At 40.0% G+C, this 22,190-nt stretch overlaps 1 protein-coding gene across 12 annotated transcripts in view; it reads right to left on the bottom strand.

The window, feature by feature from the left end:
* NCOR1 (nuclear receptor corepressor 1) overlaps nt 1-22,190 on the bottom strand; it is a 211,728-nt gene that overhangs the window by 57,875 nt on the left and 131,663 nt on the right. For all 12 annotated transcript variants that reach the window (XM_069089582.1, XM_069089581.1, XM_069089584.1 and 9 more), the window contains 3 exons: nt 20,616-20,833; nt 5,466-5,528; nt 2,506-2,645 (listed from right to left, as the gene is read on the bottom strand). In XM_069089582.1, coding sequence (XP_068945683.1) covers nt 2,506-2,645; nt 5,466-5,528; nt 20,616-20,833 — 421 coding nt within the window. The remainder of the gene's footprint in view (nt 1-2,505; nt 2,646-5,465; nt 5,529-20,615; nt 20,834-22,190) is intronic.

The following is a 22,190-nucleotide window of genomic DNA, read 5'->3' as shown; positions in this document are numbered from 1 at the left end:
GGCACAAATACGAGCACAGACCTGGGGCTACACAAGCTGTGATTTTCAGGCAAACACATCTGGGATGAGTGACGGCGGCAGGCCTCTGCTGTGGTGGGAGAAGATCAGAACTGGAGACAGAGAGCTCTGGGCTCCAGTCTGGCCTCGAGCACAGCAGGGCCATGAGCTCTCCTGAGCTTCGACGTCCTTGTGCTTTTTGTACCTACCCCATGGAGCAGTAGTGAGGACGCTATGAAAGCACTTGGTGAAACTCTCTGAGGAGAATCACAGCTGGCAGCTAGTGACGCGGCAGACAGGACGCCAGGCCTAGCCTCAGACACTCACGTCTACATTACCTTGGGCTTCTGCTTGCCTCAGCTTCCTCATCTGTAAGATGGGGCTAATATAGCGCCTACTTCCTAGGGTTAAGACCAAATGAGTAAATAGTTGTGAAGTATTTGTAAACCTTCACGTGCTACCTGAATGCTAGACTTAAAAACACAAAGCAGGCCAAGTTCTCAGAACTGATGCTCCAGAACCCAGAAACAACCAAGTCAATGCCCTTCTCTTGGATGGATCGGCATTCTGCCCAGCACACGGGCCGATATCCTTCCCCTTTTCTTGCAAGGGGCAAAAATAAAAGCAAAGATAAACTTTTTTCCCTAACACCCGTGAACTCTTCTGTAGATGGCATCTGATTTCTGGCTTTCCTGGCATTTCTCCTACTTCAATGCACTATGGGACAGAAGAACAGCTTGTCACCCATGGAAGCCCAAGAGAATACCATTCTCCAGGTATTACCCAAGCTGGAAAGGTTTACAAAATGGGGCAACAGACTGTGTGTCTGCTGCCCAAGGAGAACGCAACATTCAGTGATGAAGTCATATGTCATGAAACATTTCCTGCTACTAACCCTTAACCTACCTCTTTATTTACCCTCATTAAATAGGCCCCATCTCTACTTCTAATCTCTGTAGTCAGCTCTGCCATAGGGACACAGGACACGTGGCTGTCTTGGCACAAATCACAGATCTGCTTGGGTGCACTTTCCAATGCTACTTTGTACAAACACACATCTGAACACAAGAAACCCCCCTCTGCATGGTTCAGTAGACAGTTCTCTTTCAAGCCAATATGGACATGTTGCCAAGAAGGCTCAGAGTGTCCAGCATCTCTATCAGTGGCATTTCTTATACACAGTATGTTAATGAGAAGTTCTTCAGTTCCAATATATGAGAAGATGACACCAGGGTAGCAAGCAACTCTTCTTCTCGTTGCCATTAAGGTAAAGACCCTGCTGGACTGTGGCTCTGTGGGTCCTTCTGATACACCTAAGTCCTTAAGCATGGATGCCCATAGGCAACCTGGGCATGCCCCATCCCCCAAGACACAGATATAACACCTGCTGCCTGTTCTCTCCTGACAGTGGAACAGGGCCCATTCTGACACATTCACCCCCAAACACTGAGGGCACACCACCACCCATGCACAGACATGTATATCCAGCATCCGGACATAACCTGCATGTGTGTGTGCATGTGCATGTAAAGATGTGAACAGCACATGGCACACAGGAGATTTTTAAGAAATGCTGGTTTCTTGACTGATGCACATGTACAGATTATACATCCATGCAACCAATAGCAATTTACACGCCCATGTTTCTCTGCTCTACAGCCCTTAATACACAGTTCACTTTCACCACCAGAGAGGTGTGCAACACACACACATGCACTCGCACACACGCGCGCGTGCACAAACACACACACATGTGTGCAAACACACACAATAACAGATTAAGAGTCGCAGGGAATGCACAGACCACCCAATTCAACTCCTTCGTTTTACAGATGAGGTAGTAAATGGCAGTGCCAGGATTTGAACTGCAGACTTGTGACTCCAACTCCACCATGCTTCACCCTCTTCATCTCTTGCATGTACTGACAGTGATACTCCAGTTCACACACACTCATAGAGACATACCTAGCTACCCACCCACAATGGCACAATCATTTTTAGTTCCAGTGCAGTTTAGCTTGCCTTTGCTAAATGCTTACTGTGTTATTCAGCCCTCTACTGGGCCATGAAGGCAAAAACAGTAGAGGTGCATTTATTGAAGGTGCGCGCAGGCACATGGGCACACGTGCGCATGTCTACATGTATGTGAACATGTACATGTGCGTGTATGTATATGGGCAAAGCTGGTCCTTTCCAGGGTAGTGAGATAACAATGCTGGACTTTATTCAAGAGACTCAGGTTTAAAATGTGGCTCTCACAACTGACCATGCCCATGAGTCACTTCTTTCTCTGAAACTCAGTTCTGTCCCAGGACCTTTCCCCACAATGGAAAGCTGAACAAGGCAGCACCCTGCCCTGACGGAGGCCCTAGAGTCTACCCTCTGCTGTGCTTTCCTAACTCTCAAGAAGACCCGCTAAGCACACACAATAACCAGACCAAAGCAGGCACTTCAGCACAGCCACCTCCTTCGCCCTGAGGCCTCCCCTCCGCTTCAGGCCGTCCTTACCTTCTGCTTGTGCTGCTGCAGGAGGTTGTCCAGATTATGGCGCCGTTTGTAGTTGAAGTAAAAGTTTTTACACTGGGCTTCGCTTTTAGTCCCCACCATTTTGGCGATTGCTGCCCAGTTCCGACCATGTTCAACTAAGCCTGTGTAAAAGAGATGGAGAAGAGAGGCGCACTGAGCCTGTGACTTGTGAGCAGGCAACAAAAACAGGTTAGAAAGCCATTTTACAGGCTCAGCAAGCCACAGATGGCTCCCAAGCAGAGGGCTTCAAACACAGGCAGGACGACAACTTTTTGGACAGCGGACAGGGAGTGATTTTAGGGCAGAGGTTAGATTCTCCCTCACTCTAACACATGTGCTCTCTTAATAACCACTATATGGGGGAAGTAAGTTATTACATCTGCAGGCCACTGGTCCTTTTTTTTCTATGTGGGCTGGGGAACAGCTGATTGATTTGTTTAGGTGAGACTGGTCAGATCACTGAAATGTGCATGGCCATCAGGCCTCTGGATTCTCTATGCTGGCCCCCTCCCCCACTTTTCCCCATAGCTTCCATGAATATCTTTCTGTAAATGACCCTAACTCGGTGCCTTCAGCCACTCACTGGAGTTCTTGATTCCCACCAGCCTTTGGGATATGTTCAAAGGCGCCCTCCAGTAGAACCCTTAGACTTAGGTTTGTGTTAGGAGTATTCACAACCAAGGCTTCCTCCTCCTCCACTTGCTTGTCCCCTGTCGGCCTTGTCTTCCTATCACCACCAGGCTCAAAGCTCCAGTCACCCTGGATTCTCCTCATGCCTCACTTTCCACACTGAATCAGTGTGGATGAATCAACTGACCAACCTCGTCAGCCCTGCCAGCCTCTGAACAGTCTTGCTTTTCCACTACTCACTCCAATGGAGCTTTGACTCTGGCTCTTATTTAATCCGACCTAGACATGATATTAACATCCTCACTAGTCGTTCATCCTTTAAACTGCTGCCTGAATAATCTTCTTAATGTTCTGTTATGAACATCAAACATCTTCTGTGGTGACTCAGTGACTCCTGGGGAAAGTAGAAACTCCCTCCCCTTACATTTAGAGGTCTCTCCATTCACACTATTTATTGTGTCCTTCATGTCCTTTTACATTCTAGTGAAACTGGAGGGCTGTTCATGCTTGGTTTCTGTTCTATCTTTGTGCACTCACTGCCAATGTTTTCTGTACCTGGAACTAACGACTCATAAGCCCATAAATAATAATCTGTTGAAATGCGCTCAGTATTTCAAGGGCCAATTCAGGTATGGGGTCTTTCACAAAGCCTTCCCTGACCACAGAACCAGCCAAAAAGAAAACTTTCCAAACTCTTCAGATTCCTCAGATGCTTCATGTGAGCTTGTCTCTGACCCCGTCCTGCTCTCCCATGGACCAAAGTCATGGGTGGGCAGATCTCCTCCCTTCCCCCACTAGACACTGAAAGCAGGGCATGTCAGAGCCATCCACATCCTCAGTGTCTTATGCCCAGAAGATACTTAAACGGATGGTCCTAAGTTAAGACAAGGAGGTCATTCAGAAGTAAATGAGAGGCTCCTGTCCAAACTGGAGCTATAAAAAGCTCAGTTTCGTAAAAGGTGGTGGGCAGGCACATGACAGCTTCCTGTGTCAGAGACAAGGGCAGGTGATTATCGGTTAGCTGTGCACCACTAACGAAGGAACTTATTAACCTGTCTTCATTTCTTCATCTATAAAATGGAAACTGTTATTCACTCCTTTAATTTTATCTGGAGAGTGCATAAACCCTTGATAACTTTGGAGATGGCCTCTATAAATCGCTCTGGTGGACAAAAATCCATCGTTGGTGTCCAACCCTCCAGTAAGGAGCTTTTCTGAATACAGCCAGGCTTCTCCTTGAATGGCAAATTCACGACATGTTAAAAGGTCTAGAGCTTAAAAGCTCTGCCAGCTTTGGAAGATCTGTTGGTATCACCTTACAGAACCCAAGGCCATTCAAACCCCATAATTCTGTAGTATCAACATCCAATTGCCATGAAGGATACAAGAAGTGTATATGGTTGGGTGTGAACATACATACCCACAACATATATACATCCAAACAAAAAGACCTTGAGCCAAAAATGCTTTCAAACGTTTTATTTTTGGTGTAGCTAGTTTTTCTATAATTTTTAAAGTATCAATAAGTATATGTTCAAAGGAAAAGGAATTTAAAAGGTCATTCATTAATTTCTCTATACATAAATGTAAAAAAACCATCAACACAATATAAAATTTCTTATTAACACTTCTCAGAGTTTCTGTAAAGTCTTAGCATTAGTTATATTGCTAATGACTCCAGTATTATTTCAAATTCTGCAATATTCATAACCTAGGCCAGGAAAATGGGATTAGAGTGATATCGAGAGTGTGTTAAATAAGCACACGTGAGAGGAGTGATGCAGGATGGGCGGAGGCTCCGAGCAATCTCCATTTGTTAAGAAGGGAAAACAATCACAAGTGAGTCAAGTGCTCGTTCCCTCTTCACGTGTGCATGGGGGACATGAGCCCATACATTTACTTCCCATAAGCAGAATGGCTGGTAAAGGCCAAAATCCACAAAAGCATGCAGCGCCTCTTCCCTGCCACTGATTCTCCTGCCAAACTGCAAGATTCTTTGAAAAACTGTCCAACTGTCCCTGCTGTGCGAGAGCACCCAGGCAATGATGCTACAAGGATACATTGAAATGGAAACTGACATCACTCACAAAAGGTTTTTTCCATCATAGAAGGATTCATACAATTCCCTCTAACAAACCTTCTGTACTGATTCTAAAACTCTACTTAATTTTCAAGTGCAACAAGTTTCCTCTGACTTATGACAGTTTTCAAGATTCTTCTTAGAGAAAGAAGAGGGTGATTCTGTGGCATTTCTGCAAAATCTCCACGGCCACAAATGCCAAGAAGCGGTGCCCAACCATGACAGACTTTACCTTTTTTAGCAACTTCCATCTCTTCTTCCGTCCAGCGTGAAGTCTCCACAGGTTCAGCAGAAGCTAAAAAACCAAAGCAACAAATCTGATCAGGAAAACGCATTTTTAAAGTACCAATCATTTCTCATTATTAATTCATCTGTGAAATGACATGTTCAGAATACTTGAAAAAAGAAGTATGTGAGGGCCATACTATGGATTCTTAATATTAAATGAGTGAAATCCAGTTATTCCTTAAATTGTCATGACTACAAAGCCTTTCCCCATACTTAACAAATACACATAAGTAATTTTCCTACTTGTTTAGCGTTCTGTAAATTACCAGATTTTCAAAGATCTAGTATAGAGTAATGAGACAAACCCAGTGTTATTGGTATAACTGAAAACTACTAAACTGTTCTGTTTAATACAAATTTGTAACAAAGAAAAAAAATTTTATTCTACTATACAAGAATAGCATATTTCCAAGACTCAGTATCTCAGAAAATAAAATTAGAATTAAAGCTACATTGAAATTACTTAATACTCCTGGAGTACTATATTAACACTAATGGGGGACCATTTGACCATCATGTATTGATGACATCCCTGCTAAATAACATTGTTTATGGTAATGTAAGGCAGGGTGTATCAAATCCCAGATGTGAGAGTTAACAAAGATCGAGGTGAACACAGAGCACTAACCAATAAAATTCTCTTAATGACCTGTATTACATCTTTAATTTAATGTGATATTGATACCTAAACAGGAAGAGAAAAACAGAAAAAGAAAACCAATAGAATATTGAGGGAAAAATTCTAAACAAACGACTAGCGAGGAGATTATAGCAATATATCACAAAGATCATACACTTCAATCAGGTAGGATTTATACCAGCTTTGCAGGACTGGTTCAATGTTAGGAAAATTGTCAGTGTAACTGACCATATCAGTAACAAAAACAACAAAAACCATATGATTATCTCAATAGAAAAAGCTTTTGGCAAAATTCCACAATCTATTAACCTATAACCTATTAAAAACTTTAGAAAGCATAGGAATAAGTGCAGCTTTCCTTAAAATAAATAGTATCTACCTAAAACCATCAGTGAGTATTATCTGTAATGGGGTTAAGCAACAAAAATGCCCATTATCAGCACTACTATTTAATACTGTACTAAAAATGCTAGCTATAGCAATAAAAAAAAGAAACTGAAGGAATTAGATGAGGCAATGAGGAAAAAAACTATCACTCTTTGTAGAAGATATGATGGTATACTTAAAGAATCAACTAAAAATCTAGTTGAAATAATTAACAACTTCAGCAAAGTTGCAAGATATAAAATAAATTCACATAAATCATCAGCATTTCTAAATATTACCAACAAGGTCCAGCACCAAGAAATAAAAATTCCATTTAAAATAACTAGAGGCAATATAAAATACCTGGGAGTCTACCTGCCAAGACAAATGCAGAACTATATAAATACAATTATAAAACACTTTTTCACACAAATAAAGTCAGATCAAAACAATTGGAGAAATATTAATTGCTCATGGTTAGGCCAAGCTAATATAATAAAAACAATTCTACCTAAATTAATCTACTTATCCCACACATACCAATCAAATTATCAAAAAATTATTTTATGCAGCTAGAAAAACTACTAACAAAATTCATCTGAAAGAACAAAAGGTCAAGAATAAATCAAGGCAATCAGTGAAAAAAAATGTGAAGGAAGTTTGCCTAGCAGTACCAGATCTCAAACTGTATTACAAAGTGGTAATCTTCAAAACATCTCGTACTGACTAAGAAACAGAATGGTGGATCAGTGGAACAGATTACATTCATAATACACAGTGGCAAAAAAACCACAGCAATTTAGCATCTGACAAACCCAAAGGTCCAAGATTTGGGGACAAGAAATCATTATTTACAAAAATTGCTGGCAAAACTGATAGGCAGTTTGGCAGAAACTAGCAATAAACTAAGGGTCAAAATGGACATACAGAGTGAAATTATACGCCAATCAGGGGAACCTGGAAAACTGTATCTGTCAGAATTATGAATAAGGGAAAATTTTATGACCAAACAAAATATAAAGCATTACAGGATATAAAATGGATAACCTTGATTAAATCATATTAAAAAGTATTTTTGCACAAACAAAACCAATACAGCCAAGATTATAAGGAAAGCAGGACATTGGGGGAAAAATTTACAGCAAGTGTCTCTGATCTCATCTCTCAAATACATAGACAACTGAGTTACATTTATAAGAATACAAGTCATTCCCCAATTGTCCAATTGATAAATGGTCAAGGCGTATAAACAGGCAGTTTTCAGATGAAGAAATCAAAACTATCTATAGTCATACAAAAAAAAAAGCTTTAATGATTATCAAATAGAAAAATGAAAATTAAAATAACATTAAGGTACTACACCTATCTGACTAACATGACAGAAAAGAAAAATGACAAATGTTGGAAGGTATGTAGAAAAACTCGGACACGGATACACTGTTGGTGGAGTTATGAACTCTAACCATTCTGGAGAGCAATTTAGAACTATACCCAAAGGGCTATAAAACCCAGCAGTACTACTACTGGGTCTATGTCCCAAAGAGATCAAAGAAGAAGAAAAAGGGCCTTTATGTACAGAAATATTCGGAGCAGCTCTTTTTCTGTGGTGACAAATAACTGGCAGTAGAAGGGATGCCCACCAATTGGGGAATGGCTGCACATGTTATGACATGATTGTAATAGAATGCTATTGTGTTATAAGAAATGAGAGAAACGGGGTGGCTAGGTGGCACAGTGAACAGAGCACCGGCCCTGAAGTCAGGAGGATCCGAGTTCAAAGCCGACCTCAGACACTTAACACATACTAGCCATGTGACCTTGGTCAAGTCACTTAACCCAAACTGCCCTCCCCTGCCCCACAAAGAAATGATAGAAGGATGCTTTCAGAAAAACCTAGGAAGCCTTACATGAACAGATACAAAGTAAAATGTGAGTAGAACCAAGAGAAGATTGGACATAATAATAGCAATATTTTAAGATAGCCAACTATAAATGACAACTATTCTCAGCAATACAATGATCCAAGAAAATTCCAAAGTACTATGAATGAAAAAAAGCTATCTACCTTCATAGAAAGAACACCTAGGGTCTGAATGAAGATTTTTACTTTCTTTATTATTCTTGGGTTTTTTTCAGTCTGTATTTTCTTTTGCAGTATAGCTATTACTGAAATGTTTTTGTATGACTGCATTTGTGTAATTTATATAAAACTGCTTTGACTTCTAAAGGAGGGGAGAATATGAAACTCAAAAACTGTTTTAAATGTGTGTCATATTTTTTTTATCTACATGTAATTAATAAAAAATAAAATAAAGGTGGCAGCTAGGTGGTTGCAGTGAATAGAACACCGGCCCTGGAGTCAGGAGGACCTGAGTTCAAATCCGGCCTCAAAAACTTACCACTTACTAGCCATGTGAACTTGGGCAAGTCACTTAACCCCAATTGCCCTGCCCTCCCCCCTCCAAAAAGCAAAAAAACAAAAGCAAGAAAAAAATAAAATAAAAATTAAATGTAAAAAAGACAAAAAACTTCTTTCTGCTATTTAATGAATATAACAGTCACCACAGTGGCAAAACTCCAACAATAAATGATAAATTATAGAAATAATGGTGGTGACTATAGTGATTCAACTCTTTCATCAAGTTATTTTAAGTTAAAACTTCAAAGGTACTTACAAAGTACTGATGTCAACAAGTCAAATGAATCATAGGAACACTCAGGATATTTTGCAAGCATAATGCTTTACATAAGGTTTATAAGAGGGGAAAAAGTTTTCCTGAGGCATCTGGTAGAGAGTCTATCTATAGAACATATCATCTTTTGTAGATTCTTCCTTCACAAAGAAGGAGCACACAAAAACTGTTCAAGTATAGAAATACATTTTGTCCTGCATTCAAGCAGTATTCTAAAATCTGGAAACTAACCTACCAAAGCACAATTTTTATGCAGAAGATATTTTACGAAAACTAAGCAACAGAATGTCTATGTAGCAGGTAGCATTATACTGATATTACAGAAGAGAAAATTAAGAGGCTTAAACAAAAGTGATCCAGTCAGACGTCAGGGACAAAATCTAAAAGGACCAATTTTTAAACTCTTGTTTTAAATAAACATTCTTGGAAAACAAACAAGCAAAAATTCAGAACTCTCTAACACATAAAAGCAACAACTCCTTCTAAAAGGTTGTTAGTATGTTTCACAGTATTAAGTTCTTTGTGATAATTTAATTGGGATTCCTACTTATAAATAATATATCACCAAAATCTTCCAAGAAAATAGATCGTTTTGCTATGTAATGTTTCACAAAAGATACTAGCAATTTCCTTGGTAACCTCTCCTAAGTATAAACTGAGGGTCAGAAAAACGGGAGGAAGGAAGATCTACCAAGAAGTACCCATCCCTTCTGTTTCAATGTTTGCTCTGTGAAGGGTGAGGAGGGCTGGCAACACAGTAAATTATACCTGGGCCTTAGGTCAATTCTGGGCACGAGTCCTGTACCCACAATTGTCTGGTGGACACCAGACAGAATATCCCTTCGGTATCTCAAAACTCAACACATCCAAAACAGAACTTACTACCTTTCTCTATACACACAACCACACTGTAATTCTTCCAATATACTCAGGTTTCCAACAGAAAAGTCATTCTTCACTCTTACTCCCCCTATCCCTCCCTACCCCAATATCTCCATTCAATGTCCTCAATATCTTCCTCACCTGTCCCATTCTATTTATACCACAAACACCCCAATGCTGGCCATTAGCAATAACTTCCTAATTGGTATACATCTTTTTCTCTTTTCAATCTATAATCCATATAGCTATCAAACTGCATTACTAGAGTGCATATCTGATAATGTTCTGTGTAATTAGCTTTAGTAAGTCCCTGATACCCTTTGGTTACAATACAAGCCCCTCCATTTGGCATTTAAAGTTACTCACAGTCCTGCTCAGGCTAATTCTATCGCTCCCCCATTAAACACAGCCTCTACACTCCAATTCAACTGGCCTATCCTATCCTTCAAGCTTCTTTGAAGTACTACCTGATTCCCTCAGTTTTTAAATGCCCCCCCCCATCACTGGTTTCTGTCTATCTATACACGTGTGTGTATATCTACCTATCTATATCTAGCTATACAGAAATGTGTGTGTGTGTATATATATGTATGTATGAACATGTGTTTACATATACATACATCTTGCATCTTTTGAAATCTTATAAGCATGCCCCTTCACATCATGTAATAAGCTCCATGATAAGAGGAATCATCTCATTCTTATACCTATGTATGCTTGTGTGCCTACCTAGCAGGAGTTTAATAAATGCTTGTTAAATGATCGTGAACTATAGGCAATTGTAACATGGAAGGCCTATGGCTGATATATACAACGGGATCATACAATACACAAGTCGCAGTAAATGGCTTCTCAGCAATGCGAAACAATGAAAAATGTTTTCGAGCATTTAGGGTTCTTACTATCCTACCTCTTACCCAATTTTTTTCCTCCCCTTTATGCACAAATTTTAGCTTTTCCCCAGAAAGCTGTGTACCTAAAACTTATATGTACCTAAAATACCTTGTAAGTACCTAAAACTATTGGGTCTGAGAATCAAACATTTATTATGTCCTTCCTAGATATACGTGATACAAATACAAAGCATTAAATAATACCTACTCAAAAGGAGCTTACATTCTAATGTATAAATAGAATAAAAGGGTAATGGCTTTGAATTAATTAAGGAATACCCAGAAAGGATGTGAGACGACAGCTCTCCAAAGTCTTCAGCAAAGGTGGGAGGCACCGGAGGGTACAACACTGCAGATATTTTTAGGCTGTTTTGAATTAATAATCAGTTTTGCTGATTTTCTTTTCTTCTTGCTCTTTTTCTTTCATTTAAACATATTCATTGCTATTTGGAAGGCTTTCTAAATCTGAGAGGGGAGGGGAACTAGGAGAGATCTAGGTTATGTTAATGCAAGGAGTATCAATAAAAATTCATTTGGAAAAGAAAAAGAATGTCTGGAGTAAGAGGATTCACCCTTGTCATTTTGGAAGCATAATAATTCTAGGTTCTACCGGTAAAGAAAGAAATGCCTACTATTCCATCACATCTCAGCCCAAGTGCTCATGACTCCCATGTAAACCCCTTCAGCACCCTGTACTATTACCGCTGACCTGAGCATTGTTTCCACGAATATCCTTTATGAAAAGATTTGTTTCACAGGGCTCTATGTAGGACATCACTAGACACAAAGTAAGGACCCAAGAAATGTGCTTGTGCCTGATTCTGATCAATTTATAATGATTTTTCAGTAGTTTAAAATGAAAAGGTCTACCAATGTCCCTTAGTTCCAATGAAGAATTCAAATGACAAGTAAATTAAAATCACAAGGATTCATCTTTTACAGAAATTATTTAGCCATTAGGTAACAATACTTGAAAAATTCACATTTTTAAAAGGTTATGCAGGTTCTAGTTAAGTTGCCTAAAAATAACTCTCTACGTTATTGTTTAGGAAGTCTGGATTTCAATCCCAATTATGTCCCTGACTATACATATCTGGGAAACATATTGTATGAATCAATAATTCAACTTGCTCATGTTCAAAAGGATGAAGAATGATACTTACCATGAGTGAAGAAGAATTATGTTTGGAGAATTCAAGTAATATAAAATGGGCCAAATTCTGCCAGGTGAATATACCAGATAATCCTCAGTATTTCAGCAGACAGGCTCATTTTTGTGCATGTGTTTTTGAGAAATTCCTCAGAGTTAGTGGACTAACACATGAACCAAACATTCTTCAAACTAACAAAAGATACTACTTTCAGCACTAGATTCACCCACAACGGAGAATACAGGCAGTCACACCTGAGCAGATGCCTGAATGAGTGCACTGGCTGCACCAATTTGCTCCCAACCTTTTTCCTACTACAAGAAGAAAGACGGCCTGCACACCACCATTTCCAGACCAGTCAAAAGGGCAGTATGTTTCTTTCACTTTTTAAACTTCAATAACAACAGCTTGTGGGCTTATTATAAGGAGAAGCAAAGTACATGCAAATCTTAGCCATGGCTTACAATTTGAATTTAACTGTGAGTTCTAGGAGAGTTTTTAAACATCAAGGAAAAATTCTGATGCCCACTTTCAAAGCTCATCATTTTCTAAAAGACAACAAAAACATAAAGCGAAAATCCCATTCTAAGAAGTGGCACTGATCATTGATAGAACACATTTTTTTACCAATTGCCTTCTATGAACAAAAAGCTGACCGGAGCCAAAGTGCACAACTTGATCTCTGTTATTTCAATACATCAGCTACAAGTGTTGGAATGGAAAGTGGAGCCTGGGTGGAGCAACTGTATCCATAACAACACTCAGGTTATATCATTAAGAGGCCATGTTTAGAGGAGCCCCCCAATCCCTCTTACTAACATTATCTTACTGAAGGAGATATGCTAAATTCATTATAAAAGATGTAATCTGCTCCTAAGTCCTCATTTACTCAGTAAGCAATATATTTAACAAACACACTGGCTTTTTGGAACAGTGAAGTCCAATGAATACCTGTAAAACCTTTAAAAAATGTGGATTTGGTGTGAGGCAGATATGGATATACGCAGCTAGGAGGCGCTGTGGAGAGTGGTGGGCCTGGAGTCAAGAACACTCCCCTTCCATGGTTCAAACCTGGCCTCAGACACCTCATCTGCCTCAGTTTCCACATCAGATACGACTGACCAACAAACAAAAAAGATACAGCTATACTTTCTATCATATATCCAGATAAAGGCCTCCAGAACAAGGGAGAGAACAGACATTGAGGGATCCTAGGGAGGGAGTAGCTTATGGACTAAATGACAGCACAAATGAGAATCACGCAGCACCAAGAGGTGGGAGTGGGTCATCTGCACAGACGAAGGCAAGCCCACGCACTGAGGGAGACCCACAGATTGACTGAAACACTGTCATAAGTATTTAAATATATTTAAATGGAGAATAAGATAGTGGATCTGGATCTGGACTCCAAAGACTTTGATGGTTATTTAGTCCCAAAAGTCTCATTTACAGATTGAAAAAATGAAGCCCAGAGAGGTAAGTGACTTGCCTACAGATACACAGCTAGTAAACGATGGAGGTTAATTTGAACCCAGGTCCTCCGACTCCAAAATTCAGGACCTTCCTCCAATATTATGCCACTCTTAATTAGGAGATAAGGAGAGCATGGTTAGGGAGGCTTCTGCCTCTCTGTATTTAGGTCAGTGACTGCAATGGAACTTTGATCTTGAACCTGATACAATTAATAGGGAATCTGCCCTAGAGGCAAGAAAAAAGATACTATTCTGGGTTAGTTTATTGAAATGCCAAGTCCTCATACTAGTTTACCAAGGAAGGGACTTGGGAAGTGGTAAGAAGCTGTAAACTGATATAGGGCTAACCAGCTTAGAATACATCATTCAATCAAACATTTATTAAGCACCTACTTCTGTACCAGGAATTGTGCCAAGCTCTAGAGATACAAAAAGAGGCAAAAGACAGTCCCTGATCTCAAAGAACGTATATCTATTATGGAAGATAACATGCAAACAAATATGTACAAAGCGACTTATATATATTGGATAAATAGAAAATAATTAACAGAGGCAAGGCAGCAGAATTAAATAGGGCTGGGAAAGGCTTCCAGCAGAAGATATAAAGGGAACCAGGGAGGTGAGGGGAAGAAGAACCAGAATCTATCATAGCAAGAAAGATATAAGGACACAGATGGGCTTGAAGTGGAATCAACATGCATGCTTCAACAGAGCCCTCTCTGCCACACGGTCCCCAGCAGCCTAAGAAACCAAAAGGTCAGGACGAAGCCAAGATGGCTGAGTGGAAACTGGACTTCCTGTTTCCACCTCCTCCAATACATGTAAAAAATGACTCTAAACAAACGTTAGAGCTACAGAACCCACAAAGTGACACAGAAACTAACCTCCCACTGAGGACAGCCAGGCAGGCTGGCAGGAACAGGCCATCACAGAGCTCTAGGAGCCAAGCCCAGCCCCAGGTGAGCCTGAGGTTTTAGCCGCAGGGCAGCCTGACCAGCCACAGCTAGGAGGTCTTTGGGAGAGTGGATCACCAGCAGCTGTGGCAGTTTCCAGAATTATCAAACCATAAATGCCAAAGACAAAGTGAGAGGTCAGTGAACTCTGACAAAACCGCATGGCTGCTTCACAGCTCCTGGCCTGCAGATTGTAGGGGGACCAAGCAACCATTCTGAGGGGAAACAGCTCTTGCTTTAACCTGCCTGGATCTGGACTGCTGTTGAGGGTGGAGGTCCTGGGGTGTGCAACCAGCTTGCCAGAGTGTGTGGAGGCTTCAGAGAAGGCAGCCAACTAATAGCTCTAGCAGCTAAGAAAACTCCCAGTGATTTGGGACACAGCTTTCCTCTCTAGAAGCAGAGTTCTACTGTGGCAAAAAGCTCAAAAGTCAAATAATTGAGTGAAAACATGAGCAAGCAAAGGAAGCAAAGCAAGCTCTGCAATCCGATTTTAGACTCCTATTTTGGGGACAAAAAGGATCAAGGCATGGAACAGAAGGAAGACAACGAAGTCAGAACTCCTGCACCAAAAGCTTCCAAGAAAAATACAAGCTGATTACAGGCCATAGAGAAGCTTAAGAAGGATTTTGAAAACCAAGTAAGAGAAGTGGAGGAAAAATTGGGAAGAGAAATGAGAATGATGCAAGAAAATCATGAAAAGAGAGTCAACAGCCTGACTGAAGAAAATAATGCCTTAAAAAATAGACTAACTCAAATGGAAAAAGAAGCTCGAAAAGGCAATGAGAATGCCTTAAAAAGTTGAATCTGCCAGACAGAAAAAGAATCTCAAAAACTCACTGAAGAGAATCATTCCTTCAGAATCAGATTTGAGCAAATGGAAGCTAGTGACTTTATGAGAAATCAAGATACTATTAAAAAAATCCAAACAAATGAAAAAATAGAAGGCAATGTGAAATATCTCATTGGAAAAACCACTGACCTGGAAAATAGATCCAGGAGAGATCATTTAAAAATTATTGGACTACCTGAAAGCCATGATCAAAAAAAGAACCTAGAAATCATCCTTCAAGAAATTCTCAAGGAAAATTGCCCTGATGTTTTAGAACCAGAGGGCAAAACAGAGGTTGAAAGAATCCATCGATCACCTCCTGAAAAAGATAACAAAAAGAAAATTCCTAGGAATATTATAAACAGGTTCTGGAGTTGCCAGATCAAGGAGAAAATATTACAAGCAGCCAGAAAGAAACAATTTGAATATTGTGGAAACACAATTAGGATAACCCAGGATCTGGCAGCTTCTACAATGAGGGTTTGAAGGGCTTGGAATATGATATTCCGGAGGTCAAAGGAGCTGAGATTAAAACCAAGAATCACCTACCCAGCAAAACAGAGTATCATGGGGCAGCCAGGTAGCACAGTGAGTAAGAGCACCAGCTCCAGTGTCAGGACAACCTGGGGATCGAATCCAGGTTCAGATACTTAGCACCACACCCAGAAATAACTGGCCATGTAACCTTGAGCAAGTTACTTAACCCCAATTGCTTAGGCACGGCCAGGTGGCTCAGCAAGTAAGAGCACTGGCTCCAGTGTCAGGACAACCTGGGGATCAAATATAGGCTCAAATACTTAGCACCACACCCAGAAATAAGTGGCCCTGTAACCTTGAGCAAGTTACTTAACCCCGATGGATTAAAAAAAAAAAACTTGAATATCATGTTTCAGAAGAAAATATGTTCATTCCATGAAATAGAGGACTTTCAAGCATTCTTAAAGAAAAAAACAAAATTGAATAGAAAATCTGACATTCAGATACAAGAAGCAAGAGAAGCATGAGAAGGTAAACAGGAAAAAAATCATAAGGAACTTATCAATGTTGAACTATTTGCATTTCTACATGGACAAATGATAACTAACTTATGAAACTTTTCTCAGTATGAGAATAGTTGAAGGGAATATAAATGTGTGTATGTATATATACATATATGTCTATATAGAAGGGTATATATGTGTATGAATACATATGTGAGTGTGTGTGTGTGTATATATATATATATATATATACATATATATGTATACAGGTATACACAGAGGGCACAGGACCAATTGAATAGGAAGGGATGATATTTAAAAGGTGAAATTAAGAGGTGAGAGAGGTCAACCTTATTCTCATTGAATTTAGCTTAGGGAGAGAATGACATATACACTAAATAGGGTATCTCACCCTACAGGAGAATAGGGGGGAAGGCGATAAGAGGGGGGATGATGTAAGGGAGGGCAGGCAGGGGGGGAGGGAAGTTGGAAGCACCCACTTTTGAAAAGGGACAGGGTCAAAGTAGAGAACAGAACAAGTGGGAAGTGGGATAGGATGGAGGGAAATATAGTCAGTCTTTTACAATATATCCACTATGGAAATGTTTTGCATAGCTACAGACAACCTATATTGAACTGCTTATCTTCCCAGTAAGGGTGGGTGACAAGGTAGGAAGGGAATGAACCTAGAATTCAAAGTTTTAAAATCAAATGTTTAAAAAAACATTTTATATATATATATATATATATATACTATTATTAATATTATTTTACATGTAACTGGGAAATAAGATATACAGGCACTGGGGCATAGAGATCCACTGTGCCTTACTGGAAAATCAGAGGGGGGATGGGGGAAGATATGGGAGAGAACAGATTGGAGGAGGGGATTTCAAGTGGGATTGCTATTTTGAGGTGGTGGGTAAGGGAAAATGGGGAGAAAATTTGTAACTCAAAATCTTGAGGAAATGAATGATATAAACTAGAAGTTAATAAAGGATTTGATAAAGTAAAAAAAAAAGGTGAAATTGAGAGGTGAGAAAGGAATATAATGAGAGGAGATGGGGAGAGACAGAATGGGGTAAATTATCTCATATAGAAGAGGCAAGGGAAAATTGTTACAATGGAGGGGAAGAACAGGAAGGCAAAAGGGAATGAGTCAATCTTACTCTCACATTGAATTTGGATTAGAGAGGTGTGATAGTAATGGAATGTGGAGATTCCCCTGTATTGGGCTTGGTTTTCAAATTGATTGTGTTAAAACCCAGAGCTGGTTAATCCCACCTGTGGGATGGACTTGTTGATGTGAAAAGAAAGTCCTGAACTGGGAGGAGCTGGTGACATAGATTTGGAGAGACAAGAGAGAGGCAGAAGAACTTTTTTTTTTTTTTGGAAGCAGCACCTCATGGAGAGAGAGAGACTAAGAGAATTGCTGGTGGCCGCTTTGAATTGCCCTGGACTTTTGAGACCTGCCCCCTGAGCTGCCAAGGACTGAGGAGACATGGCTGTTTTGCTGGTACTTTGTCTGTCTATTTTGATGTTGTTTTGCCAGATTTGTCCACTGGTGAAAGACAGGCCTGTTGAAGAAGTCCTGGAACCTGGCTGTTGGCTAAGAAGCCCTGAGATTGTCCTGCAGACAGAGAGTGAATACTGTCCACTGGTGAAGGACAGTGCTGTTGTTGCAGGGGTCTGGAGACTGTCCTGCAGACAGAATGAATACTGTCCACTGGTGAAGGACAGTGCTGTTGTTGCAGGGGTCTGGGAGCCTTTCTGTTGGTTCAGAAGCCCTGAAGAAGGATTTTCTTGTTGTATGTTTACAGAAATCCTGGGAGAGGGCTTTGCTAATGTGTTCAGGGGTTCTAGGACTGTTCTACAGACAGAGGATGAATTAATGAAGGGACTGGCAATGTATCTTGTGGCCTTGCTAATAAGCCTTGTCTCCCCAGGAACTAAGATTGCTGAGAACTTGCCTCTTGTCAAGATGAAGAAAAGACCTCCATTTGGGTATTAAGTGCTGTGTTTAAACTTGATGTAACTCTGGGGTAGATTCAATTGAGATCCAGGGGTGGGGAACTTTTGACCTTTTTGTGTTTTGTGGTTGAACAAATGAATGTACTTTACTTATGTTTGGAAACTAATCTCCATTTGAGAAGAGGGGCTTTGTGGTGGACTAAATGAAGGTACAGCCTAGGGGTGGAGAAGTATTTAGAACAAGGACTTTGTAATTGATTGAATGAATGTTAGGTCCTGGAGTGGGGTAGTCCTTGGAGATTATTTAATCACTCTTAGTAAATGCTGTATTTGGAATGATGTCATGTTTTGATCTTCTCTGTTCTTGGTTTGTCACTGAATAAAATGGAGAGCACCTATGCTGGTATTCTGAACCTTGGGAAGTTGCCTTTCCTTGGCATTACATTACAGGAGGGAATGACATACACAGTAAATAGGGTATTCACCCTACAGAAGAGTGGGGGGAAGGGATAAGAGGGGGGGATGATGGAGGGAAGGGCAGGTTGGGGGAGAGGGAAGTTGGAAGCACACACTTTTGAAAAGGGACACGGTCAAAGTAGAGAATAGAACAAGTGAGGGGCAGGATAGGATGGAGGGAAATATAGTCAGTTTTTTACAAGATATGCACTATGGAAATGTTTTGCATAGCTACACATGCACAAACTATATTGAATTGCTTATCTTCCCAGTAAAGGTGGATGAGGAGGGAGGAAGGGAAAGAATCTGGAATTCAAAGTTTTAAAATAAAATGTTAAAAATATATACATACATACATACATATATATATTAAACATGCAACTGGAAAATAAGATATACAGGCACTGAGGCACAGAGATTCATCTTTCCCTATGGGAAAGTTGGAGGGGGAAATGGGGGAGGATATAGAAGAGAGAAGACTGGGGAATGGGATATACAGTGGGATTACTATTTTGGCGTGGTGGGTAGGGGAAAGACGGGGAGAAAATTTGTAACTCAAAATCTTGTGGAAATAAATAATATAAACTAAAAATAAACATAAAATTTAATTAAAAAAAAAAAACAAAAAGAAACCAAAGGGTCTTTCTTTCTCTAATCCACTCTCTAGGGGAAAAAGGAGGCTCATTCTCCAAAACAGTGCCAAGCCACATGTAAGTCATTTATATCACAACATGGAGAGAGACACAGAGGGGATGGGAAGATCCCATATAAACTAACACAGTGTGAGCTGCCCCAGTTCCTACATATCTCTAAGGGTGGAGACAAATACAAAGTAATACACACACACACACACACACACACACAGAGGTACCAACTGCCCTTGAAATGTCTTAATATATAACCAAAATTCTTTGTGGACCAAGAGAGTCCAACACAGAAAGTTGAAAAGGAAGCAGTAGCCTTAGGCTGAAAAAATATTACAAAAGATCAGACATTATTATGGTTAAATCTAACACAAAACCTAATGTAGGGTATTAAAAACCTTAATATATGAAAGTTAATGAAAATTTGTCTTTGCTTACAAAGAGATTTTATTATGTATTAAGAATGTATTGTGTGTGTGTAAATTATACACACACACACACACACACACACACACACATACCCTCTCCCTACTTAAAATGAACTCATGCCAGAAGGAATTCATTTTAAAACTACTTAAAGTACAGGGTAATAAAATAAGCCAAAACTCAGCTTTTAAGAGTACTGGCTTCAGCACATGAAAAGTATCTTCTGCTTCTACCAAAAGACTATCAGACCACAAAAACTTTTCTATAATAACAAAATGATTACAAAAGAAAGAATTCTTCTCCCTCTGTTCCCAAAGACTGAATACTTTTTTATGATCTGGCAAGGTAAAAAAAGTGGGGACCACAGCAGACTATGCCTTTGCTTCCATTCTCTCCAACTAATTCCTACCTATGTTTCAAAGCTCACAAAATAAAGCTCAGCCCTTTCATGAAGTCCTCCTTGATTTCTTCCTTCTACCCTAAAGAAAGGTAAGCCTACTTCTGGTGAAATCTCATAGCATTTTGTCTAACTTTTCACATTTTGCTTTGTACTACAGCTATTCACGTACAAGTCTAATTTCTCCTTCTAAAATACCAGTTCTCATAGGGGAGGGACTGATATTATTCTTCTCTCTATGCTTTACCAGGCCTGACTAATAGCAAGCATTTAATAACTAATGCTGAGTTCTGTCCGTGGCCAGAATGGCAACGGAAGGGGCGTGCTGGGCTGCCGCTCACCAGGCTCGGGCGGCGGCGGCAGTGCCGTTGGCGGCTCTTCAGTAGCAGCAGCTGCGGCCGCACTGGCCTGTGCAGCTTCATTTGTCATGGACCTTGTGATGCGGCCCTTACGGCGACCTTGACTGTTGGCTGTTTTTCGACCCCGAGGTGTGGCTTGCTCCCGTTCTTCTGTTTCTTCTGATGTACCTTCTGTCTTGTCCTTCTCTTTGGTGTTTTCTCTAAGGAAGAAAGAATAAAAATGATGCATGATGTTGCAGATTAGCAGATATAAATAAATATCACGGTTTTACAACTCTAAATTCTGACTACAAGCTTTAAAAAACTTAATGAAGAGGGGTAGCCAGGTAGCACAGTGAGTAAGAGCACCGGCCCCAGAGTCGGGATGACCTGGGATCGAATCTGGGCTCAGACACTTAGCACCCACCCAGAAACACCTGGCTGTGTAACCTTGAGCAAGTTACTTAACCCCAATTGCTTAGGGGTGGCCAGGTAGCATAGTGAGTAAGAGCACCGGCCCAAGAGTCGGGATGACCTGGAATTGAATCCGGGCTCAGATACTTAGCACCACACCCAGAAATAACTGGACATGTAACCTTGAGCAAGTTACTTAACCCCAATTGCTTTAAAAAGAAAAAAAAAAGCTTAATGAAGAAAAAAAGAATAATTCAATTATGTCCAAGAACTACTCACAACAATGAGAGTCAAATTCAAATATTTTACAAATTCCATTTCTTCCACTACAGCACGCAGTGAGATGGAGAGCTCAACCTTTCAGTGAGCCTATCAGTACACCTATCTTGGAGAGGCACCACAGATAATGAAGTGGGTCCAGACTTAAATAGGAAGTAAAGAAAGGGGCCATCTAGCTTTTGGAAAACTGGAATACTCCTAATGATCCTTTGACGGTTACTCCTTGCTGCCAAAGACAATCATTTCTGACACTAATATTCTCCAAATAATATTATATGGCTGTAAACAACACAAACTCAGAAAATGGAAATTGCAAATGACCAAAAGGGAAATGGAAAAGGTAACCTGTAGCATCAACAAATCATTCATCTCCCTGCATAAAATGTGATATGCAAGACTGGATATGAAGGTGGGCTGATCAGTTGGAAAGAGCAAAGGAAGATATGCATTGAGTTATCAATATGGTATAAAAAGTTCCTGAGGAAAATTTCTAGCAACAGGGACAGGCCCTCTAAGTTGATCATACCAACAAGAATTGCACAACCTGAGAAGGGATTAATGACTTAAAATTCTGCACTGGTGTACAATGCATCATCATTAACAATGAGATTAAACCATGTATATACATCAAGGCATCTTAGTATATTTTTGTTTCAATACAGGAAAAGGAGGTACCCACTGGGTTTTTACTAAACCGTGCTTTCACACGGCACTGATCATCAAAATAGCGACAAGAACACATAAAACATTCAGCATCGCCTTCTGACACATCCAAGAGAATAAGTAACATGTGGCATTAAGCATATTAATTGTATTCTAATTCGAAAATTTGTTAATCCAAGAACATTATCTAGGGAAAATATTAAACCAAAAATTAAACAGCAT

Source organism: Petaurus breviceps, unplaced genomic scaffold (assembly GCF_028583685.1).
Source record: "Petaurus breviceps papuanus isolate PSGF00001 unplaced genomic scaffold, PetGlider_PUasm1.0 186, whole genome shotgun sequence".
Classification (NCBI taxonomy): Eukaryota; Metazoa; Chordata; class Mammalia; order Diprotodontia; family Petauridae; genus Petaurus; species Petaurus breviceps.
Note: the sequence above shows the minus strand (reverse complement) of the source record. Positions and strands in the feature narration are given on the sequence as shown.